General features: G+C 43.3%; 1 protein-coding gene across 1 annotated transcript in view; it reads right to left on the reverse strand.

The window, feature by feature from the left end:
* MTHFD1L (methylenetetrahydrofolate dehydrogenase (NADP+ dependent) 1 like) overlaps window positions 1-24,064 on the reverse strand; it is a 184,590-nt gene that overhangs the window by 58,702 nt on the left and 101,824 nt on the right. Inside the window, exons 21-24 of the mRNA XM_021693124.1 lie at window positions 17,472-17,611; window positions 11,582-11,623; window positions 10,679-10,779; window positions 9,950-10,127 (exon numbers count right to left, since the gene is read on the reverse strand). Coding sequence (XP_021548799.1) covers window positions 9,950-10,127; window positions 10,679-10,779; window positions 11,582-11,623; window positions 17,472-17,611 — 461 coding nt within the window. The remainder of the gene's footprint in view (window positions 1-9,949; window positions 10,128-10,678; window positions 10,780-11,581; window positions 11,624-17,471; window positions 17,612-24,064) is intronic.

Here is a 24,064-nt window from a genome sequence, read left to right on the forward strand (position 1 = left end):
TTGTATTTTAAATGAGGCATGAATTTTATTTTATTTTATTTTTTTTTTTAAAGATTTTATTTATTTATTTGAGAGAATGAGAGAGAACAAGCACATGAGGGGGGGAGGGTCAGAGGGAGAAGCAGACTCCCTGCCGAGCAGGGAGCCCGATGCGGGACTCGATCCAGGGACTCCAGGATCATGACCTGAGCCGAAGGCAGTCGCTTAACCAACTGAGCCACCCAGGCGCCCGAGGCATGAATTTTAAATGATCTACAAGTGCAGTTTGGTATAAATAGCCTCTCTGGTACTTCAAATGAAAGTATAACGTGAAACCATCGATGTTAATTTATCCCGAGCACACAGAAGGTATCAGGGGTTCATTGCAACATACCTCAGTGTCACGGGGGCAGTGCTCTTACTGAGAACAATGGACCCTTGTATCTTTGAAAAAGCTTGTCCCTGGCTGAAAACCAGTACATCTGAGCTACTAAAGGTGGACGTGCTGACTTCCATGAGCCAGCTCACTGAGCAGCTATCCCTGCTGGCTCGTTGGCTCTGAGCAACAGGTTAACCCAGAAGACTCCCAGAGGAATCTCGTTCTCCTAAGGCAACCGGGATGTGTGGTGGATATAGCTGGGGTCCGGGAACAGAAAAAATGCTCATCGCCAATGAATCTCTATTTGTCTACATCAAATGAGGACCATAAGGAATTCACATGGGTGATCTTTTATATTCTCAAACAGAACATAACAGCAATGTCAAGGAAGGAACATTAGGAATAGGTGATTTTTTTTTAATTAAATTTTTTTTGGTTTTATTTAGCTTCAAGTTAGTTAACATATAGTGTATTATTAATTTTGGGATAGTCTTTTTCCTTTTTCTTTTTTTTTATTATTATGTTATGTTAATCACCATACATTACATCATTAGTTTTTGATGTAGTGTTCCATGATTCATTGTTTGCACATAACACCCAGTGCTCCATGCGATACGTGCCCTCCTTAATACCCATCACCTGGCTAACCCATCCCCCCATCCCCTCCCCTCTAAAACCCTCAGTTTGCTACCTGGAGTCCATAGTCTCTCATGGTTCGTCTCCCCCCGCCCCCGATTCCCCCCCCTTTAGGTGATTTTAATGATCTCTTCCCATCCAAACGAGGAAAGGATGATTGTGGCCTGAGCATGTGGCTTTGCTAACTAACACATAATGTATTTTGATGGCATATGTATTGATTCTCTTTCCACAAACCTTGCTTATAAACCTCGATGTGTTCTAAGACTAATACAAATGAATGCAAGGTGTGGTTTGGGTTCTATTTTCACGTGCAAGGAGCCCTTGTTTTTACAAGTGTCTCTTTTTCTTGGCTGTTCAGCAGGAGTCATAATTTCCCTCATGGATCTCCTGGAGATGTGCTTCCAAAGAAAAAACTCTGGGTGTAACAGTCTCACTGAAGAGCACAGTAAACTACAGGTGACCTTTGAACAATGTGAGAGCTGGGGCACTGACCACCCTCACCCATAGTCAAAAATCCATGAATAACTTTTGACTGCCCCCCCACCCCCAACTTAACGACTAATCACTTACTGCTGACTGGAAGCCTTGCCCATAACATAAATAGTTGATTAACACATATTTTGTATGTTACATGTCTTACAGACTGTATTCTTACAATGAAGTAAGCTAGAGAAAAGAAAACGTTATCAAGAAAATCATAAGAAAGAGAAAATACATTTACAGGACTGTACTGTATTTACTGGAAAAGATCTGCATGAGTGGACCTGCAAGGTTCAAACCTGTGTTGTTCAAGGGTCAACTCTCCTTTCATGAAAGGAAACAGAAATCATTTTTTGATAAAAATTATTCCTAAAACAAATCCCCAAACACTCCGATACTGGAGTGACTGAAAACCTATGCTGTTTTGAGTGTTTTTTCCCTAAAACCCTAAAGTTGAAGGTTTTTCTTTTGAAGTGGTATGTTGTATGTGGTACCTTTAAGGATAGTATCTGTGATAATATTAAGTAACGTTCCTTAAGTGGATAAGGATACTGTCCCTACACAATGGTCTCCTGTCACCTAAATTTAAGTCAGAATGTCCGGGAAATGGATGGAGTGGTGGTAGAAGGTGGCTGGCTAATGAGGGGGGACCCTGATGGTCCACTGTACATACCTCAGCCTTTCTTAATTGGCCCATGATTTTAGATCCAAGAATGCATTTCTGGAAACTTCTATCTTAGTGACATTCCATTTTTCATGTTAGGAGAGAGCATTTAAATGAAATTACAGGAAGCGTTGTGGAATGCCCAAGTGAAACAGATACAGACCACTCTTTCTTTCCTGTCAGGTGCTATTTCTAGCACCAAGGAAACAAAGCTGGGACGTGCCTGCCAAAATCACGTGGGGCAGAGCAGACCGCATTGAGGAAGCTGGGCGGGTTCTAACAATAGGCTCTGATCTGATGAAACCTGCCAAAGACAGAAGGGTGAGGCAGCCAGTAGGCTGACGAGGAAGCGATACATTGCAGGCCAAATGAGACTTGACAGAAAACACAGAAGCCAGGGCTGAAACAGAATCTTAGTTTGATGGAGATTTGAGGTGTGTCTGCAGAAGGGTGTGGTTTGGTTAAGGGAAGGCAATGTGGGAATTTGCAGCTGAATTGTGGAAAGGAGGCCAGGGACAAGAGGCTGATGATGGACTTGAAGAAGTCCGGGTTGAAAGACCAGAGCTGGATCATAATAGAAAGCAGCACATGAGAGAGTGTAGGATTTCTGAATGAGATACCGAACTGTCTGGAAAATAGAAGGGGCCGCTTTCTAATAGAATACTCCAAGCATTCTGTTGCACAGCAAGCGGGGAGAGCTCAAAGGGACACTGGGAGCAGGCAGGCCAAGGGCAAGTCTGAAAAAGGGAGGAAGGAGCCGGACGAGGTCAAAGGGCCTGAGGGGGGAGATAACGGTATAAGCACCAGGGCAACAAAAACAAAGCACATCCCTTCTCCTTACAGTGGGGTTTTTCTTTTCTTTCTTTTTTTTTTTTCCAATTACTGGGAAATATAAAAGACATGCAGAGATGTGCATAAATATCATTTTAAGTTTTAAAATCCTATTAATTATAACTATATATACAGTGTGAATGGACTTAATGCCCCAGAACTGTAGGTTTAAAAATGGTTAAAATGGGAAATTTCACATTATGTGTGTCTGTACCACAATTTTAAAAACTATATATACATATATAGAAGTACTTACACTTATCTTTATATATTTATTTCAAATTTGAGGTTCTAGATGCGAATGCCTGCAGGCCAGTTAGAAGAGAGCTCACAAAGCAACCCTAACAACTGACGTATGTTTAAGTTTGAATCGTTAAGAAATAGAAAACAGTTCCTCGGGCGCCTGGGTGGCTCAGTTGGTTAAGCGACTGCCTTCGGCTCAGGTCATGATCCTGGAGTCCCGGGATCGAGTCCCGCATCGGGCTCCCTGCTCGGCGGGGAGTCTGCTTCTCCCTCTGACCCTCCTCCCTCTCATGCTCTCTGTCTCAAATAAATAAATAAAATCTTTATAAAAAAAAAGAAAAGAAAACAGTTCCTCAATAACCAACCTAAATACCACGCTCCCAATCCCCCTGCCTTAAACAGACCAGCAGGAGAGCAAACTCTCCTCAACACGCGTGTGGGCAGTGAGAGTGCAGTAGCTCAGAAATCAGGGACGCTGGCTGCCCTGGGCTGAGTCTTCCCTCCCAGCAGGTCTGTTTTGATCTCCCTCCATCCAGTCCCTGCTGCGATCAAGAGAGTGGCTTCACACAAAGCACAGGAAAGACCTTCTAATAAAAACAAACACTATCCTCTCTCGCTGTCAAGGTTACACCTCGAAATGTTTGCAAGGTTAGAGGAAGGATACGAAGATGATTTTCAACCTTAACTCCTGATTTAACCCACAAGATTCAGAGTCGGATTGTAAGCTGACTTTCAGGGCCCCAAGGCCTCTGCAAAAGTGACTGACTTTTTATTCTATCCCTAATGGCTCCCAGTTCTAATGCAGAAAGAATGCTGAACATCTTCCTTTAACTTGGCGCCTTTCATTCTTGGTGCAATAGGAAACTGGGCTTCTAATTCCTGGTTTCAACCCACTTGAACAGGAAACCAATCCTAGAGCCCAACACAGTCACCTGCGTTGCAAGACAATTCTTGAAGGTCAATTCAGGAAGCCCTCTCTCCTCCAGAAGTGAATGTGAGGAGAGAGGGACAGCTGACCTTGACTGCCAGCTTCCTGTGTTCCTGCATTTTACTCTGAGGCTTTTCATTTGGTCTTCACAGCAACTCACAGGTGCTGATTTCATATCAGACACAATTTTCTAGATAAAGAAGCTGAGGCTCAGAGAGGTGAGTTAACTTGCTCAGCTCTGTCTCCATCGTAGGAGGCCCAGTCAAGATTTAAACTTAATTCTGCATGACCTCAAAGCTTTCTTCTTTCAACCATACTATGTTTTCAATTGCCCATTTGCTATGGGGCAAGTCCCTCACCTTCTCCAAGCTTCTGCTTCTAGTTTGAAATGCAGAGTTGAGCCCACACACCCCAAGGCACTGGGTGAGATGTGCTTGAGGTAATGCATGGAACAGGGATTTGAAAGCTAATGAACCGTAAAAAGAGATTCGTTTTTCTTTCTGCTATACTATTTTCCTATGCGCTTGCGGGAATGGAGATATTGGTCAACTGTAAAGATCTGTCAAAAGTCCTACTACAAAAGGAAAAGTTACAGAGAAGATGACTTCTAGGGGACTGTGATCATCCCAAAGGGCTGTAAGGAAACCATGAACTTAAGTTTAAACATATTTATTCTCCCCGGATAAACTTCTTTGAGCAATTCGGCCACTGCATCTTATTTCCTGGTCCATTTTTTATTAAAACATTTTTATTTGAGAGAGAGAGAATGAGAGACAGAGAGCATGAGAGGGAGGAGGGTCAGAGGGAGAAGCAGACTCCCCGCCGAGCAGGGAGCCCGATGCGGGACTCGATCCCGGGACTCCAGGATCATGACCTGAGCCGAAGGCAGTCGCTTAACCAACTGAGCCACCCAGGCGCCCCTATTAAAACATTTTTTTAAAAGATTTTATTTTTAAGTAATCTCTACACCCAATGTGGGGCTCAAACTCACAACCCTTGAGATCAAGAGTCGTGTGCTCCACCGACTGAGCCAGCCAGGGGCCCCTCTTATTCCCTGTTGTAAAAAGTTATTATTCAGAATTAATCACCAGCTGCCCCCAGTTCCATAATGAAAAGTTGCCTACTTAAAAAAAGGGAAGTTGGGGCGCCTGGGTGGCTCAGTTGGTTAAGCAACTGCCTTCGGCTCAGGTCATGATCCTGGAGTCCCGGGATCGAGTCCCGCATCGGGCTCCCTGCTCGGCGGGGGGTCTGCTTCGTCCTCTGACCCTATCCCCTCTCATGTGTTCTCTCTCTCTCTCATTCTCTCTCTCTCAAATAAATAAATAAAATCTTTAAAAAAAAAAAAAAAGGGAAGTTGTCTACTCTTGAATTAGAGCCTACTCTGGGGGTACCTGGCTGGCTCAGTGTGTGGAGCGTGTGACTCCTGATCTCGGGGTTGTGAGATAGAGCCCCATGTTGGGTGTGGAGATAATCTAAAAACAAAATCTTTTATTTCATTTATTTAAAAAAATATTTTACTTATTTATTTGAGAGAGAGAGAGCGACAGAGAACATGAGTGGGGGTGGGGGGAAGGGTAGAGAGAGAGGGAGAAGCAGACTCCCCGCTGAGCAGGGAGCCCCATGCAGGACTCAATCCCAGGACCCCAAGATCATGACCTGAGCTGAAGGCAGACGCTTAACCGACTGAGCCACTAACCCTAAAAAGAACATCTTTTAAAAAAAGAAGCTACTCTGATAAAAGAGGTGCAGAATTGTTCTCTGAAGAACAGTGGCTGCTTCACTCAATTTTCTATCAAGTTCAGCACAGACCCCCAAGTCAGAAGTGCAGCCTGTTTCCTGCTTTAACTCCGGGCTCACCATCGTCAAGCCTCTTGCTCTGGGAGCTGTCCGGCCCCACAGTGTCTCTGAGGTCAAGTGTTTCTTCTGCTCCCTAGCTGTTCCTCCTTCCACTGGGGTTTTGAGATGATTCCTCCTTCCCATACAAAAGCAATCATGTTCTGCCCCCCTGTACTATGTCAAATGCTTCTGAATGGTCTCAGGTGACTTTCTTCTGTAACGCAGAACTGGGGCAGAAGTGAGACGCCATCAACCCTGCACGGGATGCATTCCTGGTGGAACACAGTCTGGGGAGATAGCAAAAGGCACACAGGAGCTCAGTCTGCACTCAGAAGCAAAGGCAGCAGGGTGACTTATCCAAAGTACTTTATTACTTCTTTTTTTCCTGTAGGGTAATCCCACACATATCAACCTGCCAAGCGCTAAAGGGTTAGTTGCGGGGGAATGAAGAGTTTCAGGAAAACCCTGAATTAGCCTGTAAAGGTTCACCAATACGATATACAAGAAACGAGGAGGGAAGAAACGTTTGAGCTGTGTTACAGACTGCACCAAGGGATACAGATTTCTAGAGAAGACTATAAATGGTCTTCTATTATCTAAAATCATCCTGCCAAAGTGAGGAACACAGCGATGAGGGAGGCAGCACGCAGTGAGCCAGAAGCAGCAACTGCTCTTCTCGTTGTGCGGCCATACGCTGAGATGTTGTTGGTTCTCTAATAAATAATTATGCAATCCACATCTAATTTCTGTGTTATAAGAAAAGGGAGAAGAGTATGCTGGCAAAGGAGGCAAGAATCCTAGGAAACGCAGGACTTTAGTCCACAGTACTATAAATCTCCCCCCTATTTATAGGGAAGCAGACATTTTAACAGCATTATCTCCATGAAGAATGGGAATTCAGAAAGAAAATTAAAATATTGGAAAGGAAAGGGGTTCATCTTTAGGGTAGTGCATGTGTGAGACAGCGTTAACTCAGGAACATTTCTTCTCTTTTACCCACCTTCTTTTCATTTGGGAAGGTTTCCTTGAAAACAGCCCTACTTTGTGAAATCAGTCATTCAGAACCTGCCTTTGCCACTCAGAGTGGGGTGGTTCCAGATCAGACGGCAGTGGTCTGAGGCTCCTGGAACAGGCCAGGGAGAGTGAGGCCCCTGACAGTGGTCTGTGTGAGAGGGCCCAGGGCGGGGACAGGCGCTGCAGACAGCCGGGCAGGCTCGCCCGGGCAGGAAGGTATGGCAAGGAACACAGGGCCGCATCTACCTTCTGTTTCAGATCTCCAGGGTCAGAGAACTCACCTCTTCTAATTAGACCATTTTTCTTTATGTCGAACCTGGGTCTCCTCCCTTTACTGATCTCCACCCCCTCTGTATCCCAGAACATGCTCGTCTCTTGTTCATGACATGGCCTTTCAACATGACAAACCTTTTGTGGCCTAACTATCCCAATTCGGTCCTGAAATTCATCCGTTCACACACATTTACGGAGGGCCCACAACGTCCGTCCTGTGCCTGTCACCGCCGTCCTTCCTCTGCAGGTGGGTCCCCCCTTTAAGGAGTAGTTCCCCACCCTCATCCCCACTTTCGAACACAGTACTGAATTCTGAAAAACAGAGCAGGAAGATCACCTCCATCATTCCAGATACTCTCCCAGCTCTGCTTCTTTCAGGATATGGGACACTGGGAAGCTATGTAATGTCCTCGTACTTTAGTTTCCATGTGTATAAAATGGGGCGAATACCATCAGTTCCTACCTAACAGGGATGCCGAGACTAAAGCAGTTAACAGGCACGAGGTGACTGCATGCCTGGCACACAGAAAGCCCTCGGTAAGCATGAGGCTTAGCAGTAAGATTAACGTCAAGCTCTTGGATGATGTGACTCTGCTATGTCCTCTCTCCATGTATACTGTTGGTTTATGCATCTGATCTGGAAGGAGGAGCGATGTTACTGTCTGTGACATTTGAGAGACCCACAGAATGTGCGAGGGATGAAGGAATGGGAGAAGAAGCAACCAGCTTAAAGGCTGAGCACCCTGACAATCATGGGCTATCAATGGGGACAGATCCAGTAGCCAGGGCTGAAGCCGCAGAATTCAAAATAGAGATGTGCAGCTGGGTGTCAAGATGAACTGAGTGAGGTCCTGGGAAGTTCAGATTTTCTGACTGAAGGCTCATTATCCAGCTGTTTAGAAATGCATTAGACAGGGGCGCCTGGGTGGCTCAGTCGTTGGGCGTCTGCCTTCGGCTCAGGTCATGATCTCAGGGTCCTGGGATCAAGCCCCACATCGGGCTCCCCGCTCGGCGGGAAGCCTGCTTCTCCCTCTCCCACTCCCCCTGCTTGTGTTCCCTCTCTCTCTGTGCCTCTCTCTGTCAAATAAATAAATAAAAAATCTTAAAAAAAAAAAAAAAAAAAGAAATGCATTAGACAACCCAGCAACTCTACTTCTGGGTGTATACCCCAAAGAATTGAAAGCAGAGTCTTAAAGAGATATTTTTACACACATGTTCATAGCAGCATTGTTTACGAGAGTCAGGAAGTGTAATTAGCCAAAATGGTCACTGACAGATGAATGAATCAACAAAATGTGACATATACATACAATGGAAGGAAGAAAATTCTGACATATGCAAGAACATGGATGAACCCTGACATTACTCTAAGTAAATGATACAGACCGAGTGTTTGTACCCTCTCCTTGCCATTCATATGTTAAAGACTAATCGTCAATGTGATCAGTGTTAGGGGACATGGGGACTTTGGGGGCAACTAGGTTGATGGAATTAGGAGGAGGAGGGGCTTTCAGGATTAGGTCAGGAGACGGGAAGCCTCAGGAATGGGATCAGTGCCCTCCTAAAACAGACCCTAGTGAGACCCCAGTTCTCTTCCACCCAAGGATACAATGAGAACATAGCCGTGCATGACAGAGGAAGCCGGCCCCACCAGACGCCTGCCCGAGCCCTGATCTTGGATGCCCCAGCCTCCAAAACTGAACTTTTGTTGTTCATTAGCGACCCAGTCTGTGCTATTCCTTCCAGCAGACTGAAAGGACTGAGATGGAGAATAAGCCCATCATGAAAGAGACCAGAACTGGATGGTTTCACTTGTATGAGATATACAGACCAATCAGATTCGTAGAGACAGAAAGGGGAAGGGTGGTGGCTACCAAGGGTGGGGGTGGGGGTGGGAATGGGGAGCTGGGGTTTAATGGGTGCAGAGTTTAGGTTTTGGAAGACAAAAAGAACTCTGGAGATGGGTGGTGGTTGCACCACAATGTGAATGTCCTTAACACTTTTGAACTGTACACCCCAACATGGTAGAGATGGTAAGTGTCAGGTTATGTGGATTATACAATTAAACATATTTCACAAATATCATACATATAGCTCCAGAAAACCACAATGAAGGATGAGAACCATGGCAGAAACAGACGAGGAAGATACTGCTCATGATTTCACAAGCCTTAAGAAGTTGCTCAAAAGATGGGGCGCCTGGGTGGCTCAGTCGTTAAGCGTCTGCCTTCGGCTCAGGTCATGGTCCCAGGGTCCTGGGATCGAGCCCCACATCGGGCTCCCTGCTTGGCGGGAAGCCTGCTTCTCCCTCTCCCACTCCCCCTGCTTATGTTCCCTCTCTTGCTGTGCGTCTCTCTGTCAAATAAATAAAAATCTTAAAAAAAAAAAAAAGGAAAAAAACATAAGTTGCTCAAAAGAGCAAGCCCTGAATGTGTCAGCTGTCGAATCCTGTTCCCCAAAGCCCCTCCTCGCTCAGGCCTGCTCCTGGGAAGTAGAGGGTAGCTTTGGGAGCACAGGCCCTGGGGCAAGGATAGCTTCCGCCCGTGGCCATGGGCCTTGGTCAGGTGGTTCAACCTCTTTCCCCTGCACTTTCCATATCTGGACGGGACAAGCTGTGCGCCTCACCCCCCTCCCCCACCGCCGCCCCGCCACTGGCCCGATGCACAGGGGAGGTGGAGCTTACCTGAACATCATACAGGAACCGGAAACGGCTTCCCTTATTGGCAGCATCTCTCACAGCCCGAGCCAGCTGCACCGTCCCTTTCCCACCAACGGACCAGTGATAGCAGGGGACCGCATCAAAGGCGCCAGCCCGCTTCGCGAGCTCACAAACTAAGTCAATCTCAGCACGGGTGTCAGTCCTAGTGATGAAAACATTTGTGGTTTTGCATCTGTATTCATTTAGTGATGTTTTTAAAGAAAGACTAACCGTTCATACAGAACTTTGCTCCCTAACACTGAATATATTCTCAACATCAGAAGTGGTTACGTTGTGTTTAGATAAATCAGACTTAAAGAAAAGCATTGGCGGGAAAAAAAAAAAAACCTCTCTAACAGGACTCAAATATTTCAAGTTGTTAAGGGTTTTATTGAGAAAATCCCATAACATAACCCTTTGATCATCCACAGTCTTTCAGACAGAAATGCCGGGTGGAATTTAAAAAAAATAAATAAATAAAAGCCAAGGAAATGTTAACGCACTATATAGATTTCATTTCCCATAAACATTTGGGAAACTTCTGTTAAAATGAAACCAACCCAACCCAAACCAAACGAACAAACAGAAGGAGCAGAATATCTCTATATAGTTTTAGATGAAGCCGAGAAAGACCAAACACCCTCGAGACACAAACAGAGTTCACACGGTGGCCCAGCAAGAGGAACATATTTTAAGTGGGGGGGCTTCACTTACTTGAAGACATTCAGAGCCACTATAACGGGAACCCCAAAGAGCTGAGCAATCTGAATCTGCTTCTGAAGGTTACAGCAGCCGTCTGCCACCAGCTGGATGTTCTGGAAGAAAACCAGACCCCCATGTACGCCTCCCACCAATGCTGCCAAACTTAACTGGCCAGTCCACTCTGGCGGGTTTTGCTTCCATCTTGCTCCCTTTACTATCCTAGAAGCTATTAAACAAGCCCATAAAACACTTTTTCCTCCAAGAAAAGGTGGCTTACAGAAGGAGGAGGCTCATTTTCAAAATAATTTCTGAAATCAGTCTGGGTCCAGTGGTGTATCGAGGTCTTGAGCCAGGCGGCTATTTCTGCTGCTGACTGGTGGCCAAGACACAAGCAATGTGCTCGTTCTCTTGTAGGTTGGTACAAGGCCCCGGGGAGGGTGGGGAGCGTGGCCCGGCCATTCCCGGCTCAAATCCCGGGTGCCACCTGTAGGAGCTAAGAGGTTCTGTTGCCAGTAAATCAAAGTCTATTTACCCAAGAGTTAAGCAGCTCAAGTGAGTGATTAAAGCCAAATGTATATGCTCCAAAAGTCAGTTTTTTCCTTAGCAGAAGAATACACGGGTGTAAGCTTCCTATTTGTTTCTGTGCTGGAGACTGGGCTCCTGTCTGATGGCTGCTCAGAGGGTAGGAAACAGTACATATGTGACTCCTACATCCATCATTTCTTAAGAATGAAGAGTTAAATGAATGGACTTTATCCCTCGCCCCCACCCATTTCCTCCGGGATCATGAGAAAAGCAGTTTCCCAAGAGGCCACTGGTGGAGGACTCATTGACTGATTGAGATTCAGTTGCTAGACAATGGTTAACTGGATTTAAATGGTTCTGCACATAAGCCTTCAAGACACCTGCTCTTACCTCCTCTGTATATTCTTTCTTTAGCGGGACACCAGCAGTTACCTGAGACAAGAAAAGGCAGAAATGAAGAAAAAACCCATTAGAATGCTTATTCTGATACTTGTTGCATTTAAGAGTAGCCAGGTAGGTTGAATTTCTAGCAGCTTCATGGAAAATGCATCCAAATGAGCCCTACTGGACTGCAGTGTTTGTTTCTGTAGGGGCTGAAGGACTTCCTTTCTCCCACCCTACCTCTTGCCTGCACATCTGCACCCACCTCCAATCCTGTGCACGCCACCACCCAGCAGATGCACAACCCCCACTTCATCTCCTGTACCCACTTCCATGGAAGCCAAATACATCCACAAGGGTACAGAACGGTAGCAGGGAACTCTCAGAGCAAATGCCTTTTACTTAACTGTACCCAGCAGGCTGGGCGTGTTGAAAAGCCCAAATCTATTGAAAAGATTTGAGTGGATTTGACAAGGGTAACTCGCTTGGAAATCAGCAACTTGCCAATGTGTTTGCCAATCTGGGGGCTTGGTTTTCTTCTCTTTAAAAAAATAAATGGTGGTTAATTGGCATCGTACTAAACACTGAAGGGAGGAAGATTTATTTATTGTTACTGGGAATCTTGACCACTTTATCCTGTCCTTTTTTGTTGTTGTTGTTGTTAAAAAAAAAAAAAAAAAAGCTTACTCTGATAAAGATCTAAAGGAAAAACAAATCATGGTCACTTTTTGAAAAGGTGCATTTAAAAGCACAAAATGTACTTTTAAACCAACAACTGGCAGCCCTAGCTGAACATAAGTCTTATTGGAAGCTTTTAAAAAACACTGATGTGGGCGCCTGGGTGGCTCAGTCGTTAAGTGTCTGCCTTCGGCTCACGTCATGACCCCAGGGTCCTGGGATCGAGCCCCGCATCGGGCTCCCTGCTCGGCAGGAAGCCTGCTTCTCCCTCTCCCGCTCCCCCTGCTTGTGTTCCTGCTCTTGCTATCTTTCTGTCAAATAAATAAATAAAATCTTTAAAAAAAAAAACCACTGATGTCCAGACCAATTTAACCAGGATTTCTGGGAGTGAGACCCAGGATCAGTATAGGTGATTCTAACTTGAGCCAACATTGAGAACTTTCTTACTGGTGCCCATTATCTTAGCATAAAATGGAACTTATAATTTGAGTGAAACCTGACTTATATAAGGTGTACCATCATTCTCAATAAATTCTAAATAATGTTAAAGTAATTCTAAATAATGTTAAAGTAATTGCCATTACTTTCCCCGTTTTGGGGCCTATTTCTCACAACAATGTAGGGGGTGGCAAGGGCAGTTTAAAGATGAAGTATTAAAGTTGAGTAAGTAATATAATTTGTAATATTAATAGATTAAAGAGAAAAAACATATCTCAATAGACAAAGAAAGTTATTCAACATTTATTTAGAATAAAATCTTGGCAAAATAAGAATAGAAGCCAGTTTCCTTAATTTGATAAAAAATATATACTACAAACCTACAGAAAAATCATATGTAGTGAAGAAATATTAAACATATTCTCTTCCAGATCAGGATAATAAAAGGAGGCTTACTATTACCACCCCTATCTAATAACTGCACTGCCAACTAGAAAGACCTAGTTAGCGACAAGAAAAAAGTATAAAGATTAGAAAGGAAGAAACAGAACTGTCATTATTTTCAGACATGACTGCCCACATGGAACTCTCAAATGTCTACAGATAAATTAGTACAATTACTAAGACAATTCTAAAGTCACAGGGATGTAATGTATAGCCTGTGACTGTAGTTAATAATACTGTATTGCATACTTGAAAGTTGCTGAGAGTAGATTTTTTTTAAGATTTTATTTATTTATTTGAGATAGAGAGAGAGAGAGAGCGCGCGCGCGCACGCATGTGCACAAGCAGGGAGAGGGGCAGAAGGAGGGAGAAGCAGACTCCCTGCTGAGCAGGGAACCTGATGATGCGGGGCTTGATCCCAGGACTCCGAGATATGACCTGAGCTGAAGGCAGATGCTTAACCAATGAGCCACTCAGGCACCCCGAGAGTAGATCTTAAAAGCCCTCACTGCAAGAAAAATTTTTAACTAGGCATGGCGACAGATGCTAACTAGATTTGTGATCCTTTTGTAATGTATACAAATGTCCAATCATTCTATTTCACACTTAAAACTAATATAAAGTTTTGTGTCCATTACACCTTATACTTTAAAAAGTCAGTGGACATAAAAGTAACATATAAGAATCCAGAAGTAACCTGTTAAACTATACAAGAATGTAAAGTACACAGTAGCAAATCCATAAAAAGATGAAGAAGCCGTTTGTGGAATAAACTGTAAATCGTTATTAAAATACACTTAAAAAGACCCCAATCAGTGAAGAGGCATTCCCATCATCTTAGACGGCAACCTGTCAAATTTCCCTAAATTGATCTATTGATACGATGCCCTTCCAATAAAAATCCTGAAAAGATTCTTTATGGAACTTTATGAGCTAATTCTAAAATACATATGGAAGTCAAAAGGACCAATACCAGGCCAGGCACGCATGAAGAAACAGAACACCCTGGTGTGGAGTTTGCCATAAAGGTATCAGGGCAGCACAGACACAATTATATGTAAATAGACCAGCAGAACCGAAGAGAGATTCCAGAAAAAGACCTACACATGTATCACAAAGTGGGCCTAAAGATAAGACAGAAGGAGGGATTATTTAAATAAATAGTACTAGACCAATTGGTTATTAATATAAAAAAAAAAAAAGAAAGAAAAGAAGATCTGGTGATTGCACCATGCAAGAAAATCAGTAGCAATGGGTGTGATGGTTAATTTTAGGTATCAGTTTGTGCCACAGGGTAGCAGATAGTTGGTCAAACATTATTCTGAGTGTTTCTGTGGGGTCTCTTTGGGGTGAGAATAACATTTAAACTCGTGGACTCTGAGTAAAACAGATCCGTGCCCTGCCTCCTACTCCACGCACACCATGTGGGTGGTCTGTATCCAATCAGTTGAAGGCCCTAGTAGAACAAAAAGATTCTGTGCAAGAAAAATTCTCCAGCGGACTGCCTTCACAGTGGGACTGGAACTGGAACATGAGCCCTCCTAAATCTCCAGCCTGCTGACCGACTCTGTAGATTTTGGACTTGTTAGCCTCCAGAGATGTGTGAGCCAATTCCTTATAATACACCTCTTTTTGCATAAATACACAGCATATTGGTTCTTAATACAATGTATTTTAAAGAATTAATGGTAAAGGATGTCAAGGTCCATAAGTATAACAATGTTAGTTCTTACATTGCAGCATGAATGGTCAGCACTTTGGAAGACAGGATATGAATTTAGAATTATTGGGGCTAAAATGGGCAAGTTCAAGGGTGACAGGATTTTCCACTGCACAGATTATGGAAAAAAAAACAAGCTGAATAAACATAAGAGGCCGCCATGGTTATTTGTGTAATGATACCCAAAGGAAGTAGAAATTATACTGGATCAAAAACATTACCACAGAGTTGTTTCAAGTAAGAAGGAAAGACACTGAGATGGATAATACAGAGTATAGGATTAAGAAGATGAAAGTTCATTTATCATTTAGTTGTTGAAAACACTTCCTGGATACAGACTTTATAGCTCTATTAGGGATACGCACATTAATAAGACATAGTCCCTGATCTCAAGGAATTCAGAGTAGAGAAGGGAGACACACAGAGACAGTCATAAACCAATGTGATGTGGAAGGCTCTTCTGGAGCTCAGGAGAGGGATACTAAGCTTTCCCAGGATTCCCGATCCTTTCCTTCTATCATTCTCCACCCAGATCTGTGCCTACCAATCGTGAGCCCTGTTAACAATCACTGGGGCTGGAACCATGATGTGAAGTGGAAGACGTACAAGAGTAAGGTCAGAGGGAAAAGCAACCACTGTAAAACAAGCACATACATTAAGAGGAACTAAAATAGGATTATAAATCACATAGAGAATTTTTATGGGACAGAAAGGAGACTATGGAAAAACACTCGACTAGAACTCAAGAGTCTGGTTAGTCCCTTAAGAAGATGGATGATAGGAAGCAAATCACTGAATGCTTCTGTTAGCTTAGTCATTTCATCTTTACAAGGACTGAGCCAGACTCAGACAATCTCTAAGCCCTTTCCAGTATCAAAGTCTTTTGATTTTATAACGTTCAGGGTGCAAAACAGTGAGGGAGAAATGGAAATTGGTATACAGATTCAAAATCTAAAGTTAAGGAGTCATTGTAGCAACAAATGGTGTTTTGAACAAAATCAGAATTCTTTAGGATCTACTGCTTAATAATACATGTGTCAGTCTTATACCTGAATTAATGATGAAGCTTTCGGCTACAATGAACTACTGAAGTGTTTGGTTTTACTAGTGGACTTGGGATTCAGAAAATGTTTAACCTTCATTAATGCTCAGCTCTGCCTGGTGGACAGAGAAAGGAATTTGGATCTAAACCTCAGACTTCAGATCTGGCTCTCAGCAGGCCAGGTCACACTGCTCACATTCCCCAAACTGGTTTGAACCTCAAATCCCTTCTCTATAAAATGGGATAAAATAATGTCAGCCTCTCCTAGGACAAAGAATTGCTAACATGATTATACAATGCCCATCAGAGATGTATTTCATGATGGCAAAAATGTTATTTGCTATGTAATAATCATTGATTATGTGACTTCTGTATACACAGTATTACCAATTAAGCAATCAGATTTGGTAGTTTGTCTAATATAACAATATTATAAATGATAATGACACTCCAACTTAATTTTATTTCAAAGATGAAGTATGTTACTCAGTATAACATTTCTTATTCTCCCTTTGAAAGAAACCTCAAAATGAAAAAAGAAAAAATTTTCTTTCAGATGTATGTGAATTACATATATGACAGGTTAATACCAAAAGTCTGTAAAAAATGTTAAAATAGGGCATCTTTTCCAAGCAAAGCTCTTTTAGAAATAATTCAGTGCTATAACAGAGCTATAAAGTGAAATCAGAATAAGCAGAAACAGAAGGAAAATAGTTCTAGATGAAATCTGATGAGACACTGCATCAGTGAACCAAGAAACTATCTGTACAAACACTAAAAACCTCACCCACAAAAGCAATCACTTTAATCCTTATGTTCTCTGCTCAGGAACAAGAGCTTCCATCCTCCCATCACCATAGGGTTATAAAATGTTGACCTGAGGTTCAGGTATAAATCTTGGGACTCAAAAGTGCTCACATTATGCTCCTTCCCAAAATACTGCTTAGAAATGACTTTGTGAGTGTCACCATTTACTGGAATTTACCAAATGGTAAGTGCCTCAAAATGGTGACATGTAAAAAAGGAGACGTATAAAAATACCGCGGCTGGGCGCCTGGGTGGCTCAGTTGGTTAAGCGACCGCCTTCGGCTCAGGTCATGATCCTGGAGTCCCAGGATCGAGTCCCGCATCGGGCTCCCTGCTTGGCAGGGAGTCTGCTTCTCCCTCTGACCCTCTCCCCCCTCATGCTCTCTCTCTCTCTCATTCTCTCTCTCAAATAAATAAATAAAATCTTAAAAAATAAATAAATAAAAATAAAAATACCACAGCTATGGAGCGGGTTTGAAGGTTTCAGATGTGAAATTCTGCTTCCTCTTAATTTTAAAACGTGTTTTGCAGGGCGCCTGGGTGGCTCAGTCGGTTAAGCAGCTGCCTTTGGCTCAGGTCATGATCCTGGGGTCCTGGGATCGAGCCCTGCGTCCGGCTCCCTGCTCAGCGGACAGCCTGGTTCTCCCTCTGCCTCTGCCTGCCACTCTGCCTACTTGTGCTCTCTATCTCTCTATCAAATGAATAAATAAAATCTTAAAAAAAATAAATACATAAAACGTGTTTTGCTGGGAAGGAAGTAGGAGACTTACGCTTGGCCCGCCTCCGTGCATCTTCAGAGCGCGCACCGTGGCCACCAGCACGACTGCGTTGGGCACCAAGCCAGATGCTCGGCACTTGATGTTGAAAAATTTCTCCATTCCAATATCAGCACCAAAGCCAGCTTCAGTTACTGTGGAGAATCAAGGTGGAAACTTGCTATCATCTTCTCAAAACAAGAGTAAGTTTTGGCCATCGTGGGTATGACTCAGGTTCAAAGGACAGCTGAAATTCCCCACCACCTTGTTCCTATGCATTGCATCTTGTTCCTATGCAACGGGACACCGATTTTCCCACAGTCATAGAAAATGTTCCTCTTCCCTCCGTTCTCTAAAAAGATGGCTCTCCACTCTGCTTTAGACCACCATGCCTTAAGGATTCATTGCCAAGGCCAAGATTCTTCTTCCAGTATGGACACCCAAAGCAAAGCATTTCTTACCACAGATGGTGTCAACTTTTTAATTGGGTTCCAGACTGCATCAAAGGACATTGCTAGCATGATTACCATAGAAGACCCTTCTTACTTTTTTTTAAATATTTTTTTTTTTTTTAAGATTTTTATTTATTTGACAGAGAGAGATACAGCGAGAGAGGGAACACAAGCAGGGGGAGTGGAGAGGGAGAAGCAGGCCTCCTGCCGAGCAGGGAGCCCGATGCGGGGCTCGATCCCAGGACCCTGAGATCATGACCTGAGCGGAAGGCAGACGCTTAACGACTGAGCCACCCAGGCGCCCCCCTTTTTACTTTTTTACAGCATGCATAGAATCATCTATTTAATGCCACCTGGTCATTTCTGTCGATTGACAAAATTCAGGTTAGTTGAGTGGCTTAAGAAGATTAATCATCAGGCTTGATAAGATAGCATCTTTCTTCCGTAACCACAGACGACATTCATCTTTAGCCATCCCCTCCTCTGCCCCCAAATTGCTAGAAATGTTACTGTGGAGGTAGCTGAGAGAATACCTAACATTGCCTTCCAAGATATGACTATTGACTGGCATGTGGTCAGCAGCATCATTTCCACACACAGAGGAGAGCTCTGGGATGGGCAGCACCAGCACCAGCACCACCAGGGGGCTTATGAGAAACACAGATTTTAGGTGCCCCAGACCCAGCGAATCAGAATAAGCATTTTAATGAGATCCCCAGGTGAGATGAATGCCCACTAAAATTTGAGACGCACACTCTAGGAAAAGAATAATCTAAATGCAATAGGAAGTAAACATTTATGAAATATGCACTATATATTGACTGTCCAACCAAGGCCATAATTTATGGAAGAGACAGGAATTGGCAGTAAAAAAATTACTAAGATAAAATCAAAACATTTAAAATGTGAATGAACGAAGGTATTTGTTTTGAGCAGTCACTGAATGCACACATTTTAACAAGAATTCAGAAAATAAAATCATGAAGTGTCACACATAATTTCAAATTCTAAATACATCAACCCGTCATTCTAATTCTTTATGGTTTCCTTTAAGTACTTCATATGCCTGTATAATTTTTACAGAATAGGTAGAATTTTGTAGTTTGCTCCTTTACTTTAAAATTTTCGGAGTTTTCTCCCTGTACTACAAACTTTCAAAATTTATGATCTTAAGTGGCAGCTTATAATTCTGTTAGGTTGATGTATCAAGATTTACAAAATTGTTCCCCTGTTATTAGACATTTGGGTTGTTTCCAATATAAATAATGCTGCAAAATATCTGTGCATATGAGATTTAACCTCTTTCAAATTATATTCTTGGAATAAATTCCCAAGGGTGAGAGCATGGTGCCAGAGGATGTAGAAAATTTTTATGACTGTTGATATGCTTTTGACAAATTGAAAAGTATTTCTTTAAAAATATTCAATTTGGCGGGGCGCCTGGGTGGCTCAGTCGTTGAGCGTCTGCCTTCGGCTCGGGTCATGATCCCAGGGTCCTGGGATCGAGTCCCACATCGGGCTCCCTGCTCGGCGGGAAGCCTGCTTCTCCCTCTCCCTCTCCCACTCCCCCTGCTTGTGTTCCCTCTCTCGCTGTGTCTCTCTCTGTCAAATAAATAAATAAAATTAAAAAAAAAAAAAAAAAAAAAAAAAAAAAAAAAAAAAAAAAAAAAAAATATTCAATTTGGCATGAATTTAGCTATAAAGTCACTTTGTCCTTTATTTTATTTTCTTTGAATAAGTAATATAGCAGAATGAGCTAAAGAAGCAAAAGACATTCCTTTTTACCACTATTTGGGACAACTCTAGTGATTTGATTAGTGGTGGTCAAAACGAGAGATCATGGACAGTAACAATCCCTATCTCAGTGGTACCCCCTGGGAAAAGCAGTGGTGATTTTAGCATATGGTAGTGGTATAGTGGCCCCCAGAAGAGGAATATTCAGTTGGTTTTGTCAATGGTCCTTACAGAGTGGGCTCCCAGTAGGGGAAAGGTGACCATCTTCCTGGTGAGTATCAGACAGACCGTGTCCAGTCCGGACAGCTGTGCATATGAGCTGTCAACTGAACAGTGACAACCAACAAGCGAATGCTGGTGAGTTACTTAACCTATTAGAATCTCAATGTCCTCATTTGACTTGTTGGGGGAATTAAGCGAGATAGCACATGTCAAGTACTCTGTTACTGCTTTATGGTGCACAGTGGGAGCTTACAGAAATGGTCCGCATCATTATTACCAAGAGAACAATTCTCCCACTTGCTAGAAATCATACTCAATTCTTAAGCATTTGCTGAATTCCTGCTACGTCCAGGCATTTTGCTCAGGGTAATGGCCCAGGATTAGGGTCCCTGACATCAAGCATTTCAGGGAGGTGAGGGGGAGAGACTGTCTGCTATTGGACTGCAGAGAAGGGGGACGTGGTGCACGGGGATGTTGCAGGGCAGGGTTGGAGAACGGGGATGATGGAGTCAGGCTCTGGGGGACAACAGGATTTCTCCAGGCGGAGAAGTAAGGAGTTGGGGGTGGAGGGAGGTTACGGAGGAGTAAAGGGGTTCACAGGTAAAGGAGAGAGCAAGAGCAGAAATCAGCTTGGGAAGATGAAGAGAAATGATCCATGATGACCGGAGAAGTCCGTTACCTCAGCCAGCATGACCTGTTCTCTGGTCTGATCAGCTCTGAGGAGTAGGGATACAAGTAACAGAGTGGCGTGTGTGGTTTTTTTTCAACGTTGTTATATTGGAAAAACTGCTCTGTGTTGCCCTGTAGTTGGAAGTAGACGAATGTGTGCAGCATTTGGCCAAGGTCTTTCCAGTTGGATGCCTTTTCCACTTGAAGCTCCCCTACTAGACTAAGCTCCAAGAGGAAAGGGGTCATGTCTGTTTGAGAGACTGACACTGCAAGGCATACAGTGGGCACTGGATGAATGTGTATATCTCCAAAACAAATAAAAAGGGAGCAGGAGAATAGCAAAGGTTTCTAACCCTTGGTCACAAATGTATTAATAGCACAGTTCATTTATAATCCTTTCATTCCCCTGAAAAGCTGCAAGCTCAAGTTCACTTCAAAAACCATCTCTTCTCTTCCTTCAACTTCGCCATGTAGTCGCCATGCTCTCCTACCTTCATCTGCTCACTACTGCCTCAAGGAAAACATTCAAGTTCCTTATCATAAAAACTAAGGCCACCCCGATGTAACCTCAAGCACGCGCCCATGTCCATGTTCACTCTGCCTGAAATCTTGTGCTTTACTAATATCAAGCTTCGTGCAGAGCCCACACATACTATGTTTGTCACCTCTGACCCTCCTCCAGATGGGAACAACTGGAATGTTCCTCTCTCCCACCTCTCTTCTTTAACTCATTGTCCAAGCCTCGGCCCAGATGCTCCAGAAGTCTGCCCCAATCCTCTCAGGGGAGATGGTCAGCCCTCCTGCCCCTCCCGGCCCTCTGGTTTGCTCCTTCACCGGGCCCATACCTATCTCTGCATGCGGCATCCCAATTAGACTTAGGTGGCATCTCCCACTCAGAGGACAGGGACCATGTCCTCCTCATCTCTGTATGTCTGCTACCTGTCACGGTACCTGGCGCACACAAATGAACGAATTATCAGAGATGTGAAGAAACTAGCGGAGTGGGATTCAGAGCCAGTGGTGATCAAGTCAGGGCCATCGTTCAGTGGAGACAGGAAGATACAAAAAATAAAATTAAATAATTAACAATGTTCTTATATCTCCCTATCATGCTTCCTTTTTCCCTTACAGTAGCAAAATAGGCTTAAAAAAAGGTGTAAATGTCATATCTGATAAAGGTATGACCATGCAGATGTCTACGTGGGCCAGCTAAGCTTAATTTCATATTTTAAGAGACAAACTGGAAAAAAAAAAAAAAAGCAGCAACAAAGAGAACTGCAGTTGGGGAAGGAAACAGGATACAGTAATAAAGGTCCAGGGGCTGTGGCTTCCCAATGCAAAGGAAATATGGAGGCAAATAATGTGTAGAAAACAGAAGAAAGTGCCAGATTCTCACACTTTGCAGACTGCTCTGAAATATGGCATGGAATCATTTTCTAGGTTACTTGTTTTTGAATATCTGGCTGCTAAGGAAAACAGTGTGGGAAAGGTGTGCTGGAGCACAGTTGCTAATCACACAAGGAAGCACCACTTCCTAAGGCGACATCCACACGTATCAGCTTGGAAATGGACAGCGCGCACTGCTGTGTATCTGTGTATTGACGTGAGCAGGGGACAAGCTACTCCCACCGGCAGGTTCCAGTTCCCAGACGCTTCCTGAGAATGGTCAACAGAGCAACCTGTAAGTTAAGTTTTCCTAGTGATCTGAAATAAGCAATTTAGTCACTTACCCTATTTGCTGCTATTGATAAATTTTAAAAGACGTACATGCTAAAGAGTTACTTAATGTTGACTTTAATAGACAGCTGTTCTTGAGTCATGAAGCAGGGATACTTACTATGACTTTGCATTCTTGAAAAGCATGTAATATGCTTTTCTGAAAGCTGCATATTTAAAAAGGCTCGCAGGGAAATGTTTGCGTGTGCCACAACAATTATTTGTCTTGGCAATCTCTTTTGGGGGGGGGGGGCGGAGGTCACAGCTATTCACCTTACAACATGACGGAAAACAGGAAACTCACTGATACTCTTCTGTGTAAGCACAGAAGCTGTTAGGTCATGATTTGGTAGCAAGGCTTGACTCAAACTTTATAACCCATAATCTGTTCAGAAAGGAAGTGTTGGTGGGTCTGCGCTGGGAAGGGACTAGCTGTTTGGACAAAGACTGTTAGCACTTTCGCAGGAAACAGAGCTCAAGGTTCAGGTGGAAAGTGACAACCGATCCTGCACAACCAGGCTCCTGCTTTCCGTGCGGCTCTGCGAGGGCGCCTTAAGTCACACCGGACAAACTGAACAGAAACGGCAATAAAACACAACTGGCAGGCACATACCGTGTCTATGAAATTCTTCGATGAGGCAGAGGGATGATTTTTCTATGTCAAATTATCCTATCATGTGTCCAATGTGCAGTACACAATGCATTGAAGATTTTCATCACAATGAGGACTCAGATAAGCAAGTACCAATCAGCTAACTTACAAAAAAAAAAAAAAAGCATTTACATCACTACCTCATAGGGGGGACCTAAAAATTAGGGGTTCACAAAATTCTAGAGTTCTGAGGGAACGAACTTCCTTGGGGCTCCCAAGTGCCTGGCCAGTTACCTTCCTGAGATGGTGTCCCGGGTCCCTCGGATGCTCAGCTCAGAGCTCTCTTCTGCACTACACGCTTTCTGCACTTTTAATTAAACACATGCATCTCAGCATTAAGGGAAAACCTCCATTTTTTCTCATCTAACAATTACTGAACCTCTATTATATTGCCTGGCCCTTAAGCACTCATGTATGTACTCATGTCTTCATTTAGCGAGGAAACAGAGTACATTTTTAACATGACCAAGATCAGAAATATGAATCACCTCATTAAAAAGGAACATCTTTCTGACTTTTCCCCATTGTACTTTTTCTTGCTTGAATTCCCTCTGGTATTTCAAAATTTTTATTTATTTGCCACTACATAGCAAATTTGAATTCAAGTCTGTTTTACATTTACTTCTTTTTAAAAAAAATTTTTTTAATTTAAACTCAATTTAGTGAACATACACTGCATTATTAGCTTCAGGGGTAGTACACTGACTTCTGAATGGTTCATGCTTTGGTACATTTACTGAACCCATTACTGTGGAATCACAAACCTTAAGGATAGATCAGTAGTTCTCTAATGGGGCTGATTCTGCCCACCCCCTCCCCCTCTCCCTCCACGAGACATTTGGTAATGTCTGCAGTCATTTTTGGTTGTCGTAATTGGCATCTAGGAAGTAGAGGCCAGGGATGCTGCCAGATATCCTACAACGCACAGCATTCTCACCAACCCCCTTCTAAAAAAACCCCAAAACTAGAATTATCTACCAAAATAACAACAGAGGTTGTTATTGCTGTGGTTCAAGCATGACGAAGGAGTCTTATACTTTCTAGATACTCTTCCTGAGAATGTTACAAATCCATTAGATGCCGGAATAAAAAAAATTATATAAAATTGTTATGCTAACGATACCTGTATATACCAGAAGTTCCTGAAATAGGATAATGGCAGT

This window comes from Neomonachus schauinslandi, chromosome 8, assembly GCF_002201575.2.
Source record: "Neomonachus schauinslandi chromosome 8, ASM220157v2, whole genome shotgun sequence".
In the NCBI taxonomy this organism is placed as follows: domain Eukaryota; kingdom Metazoa; phylum Chordata; class Mammalia; order Carnivora; family Phocidae; genus Neomonachus; species Neomonachus schauinslandi.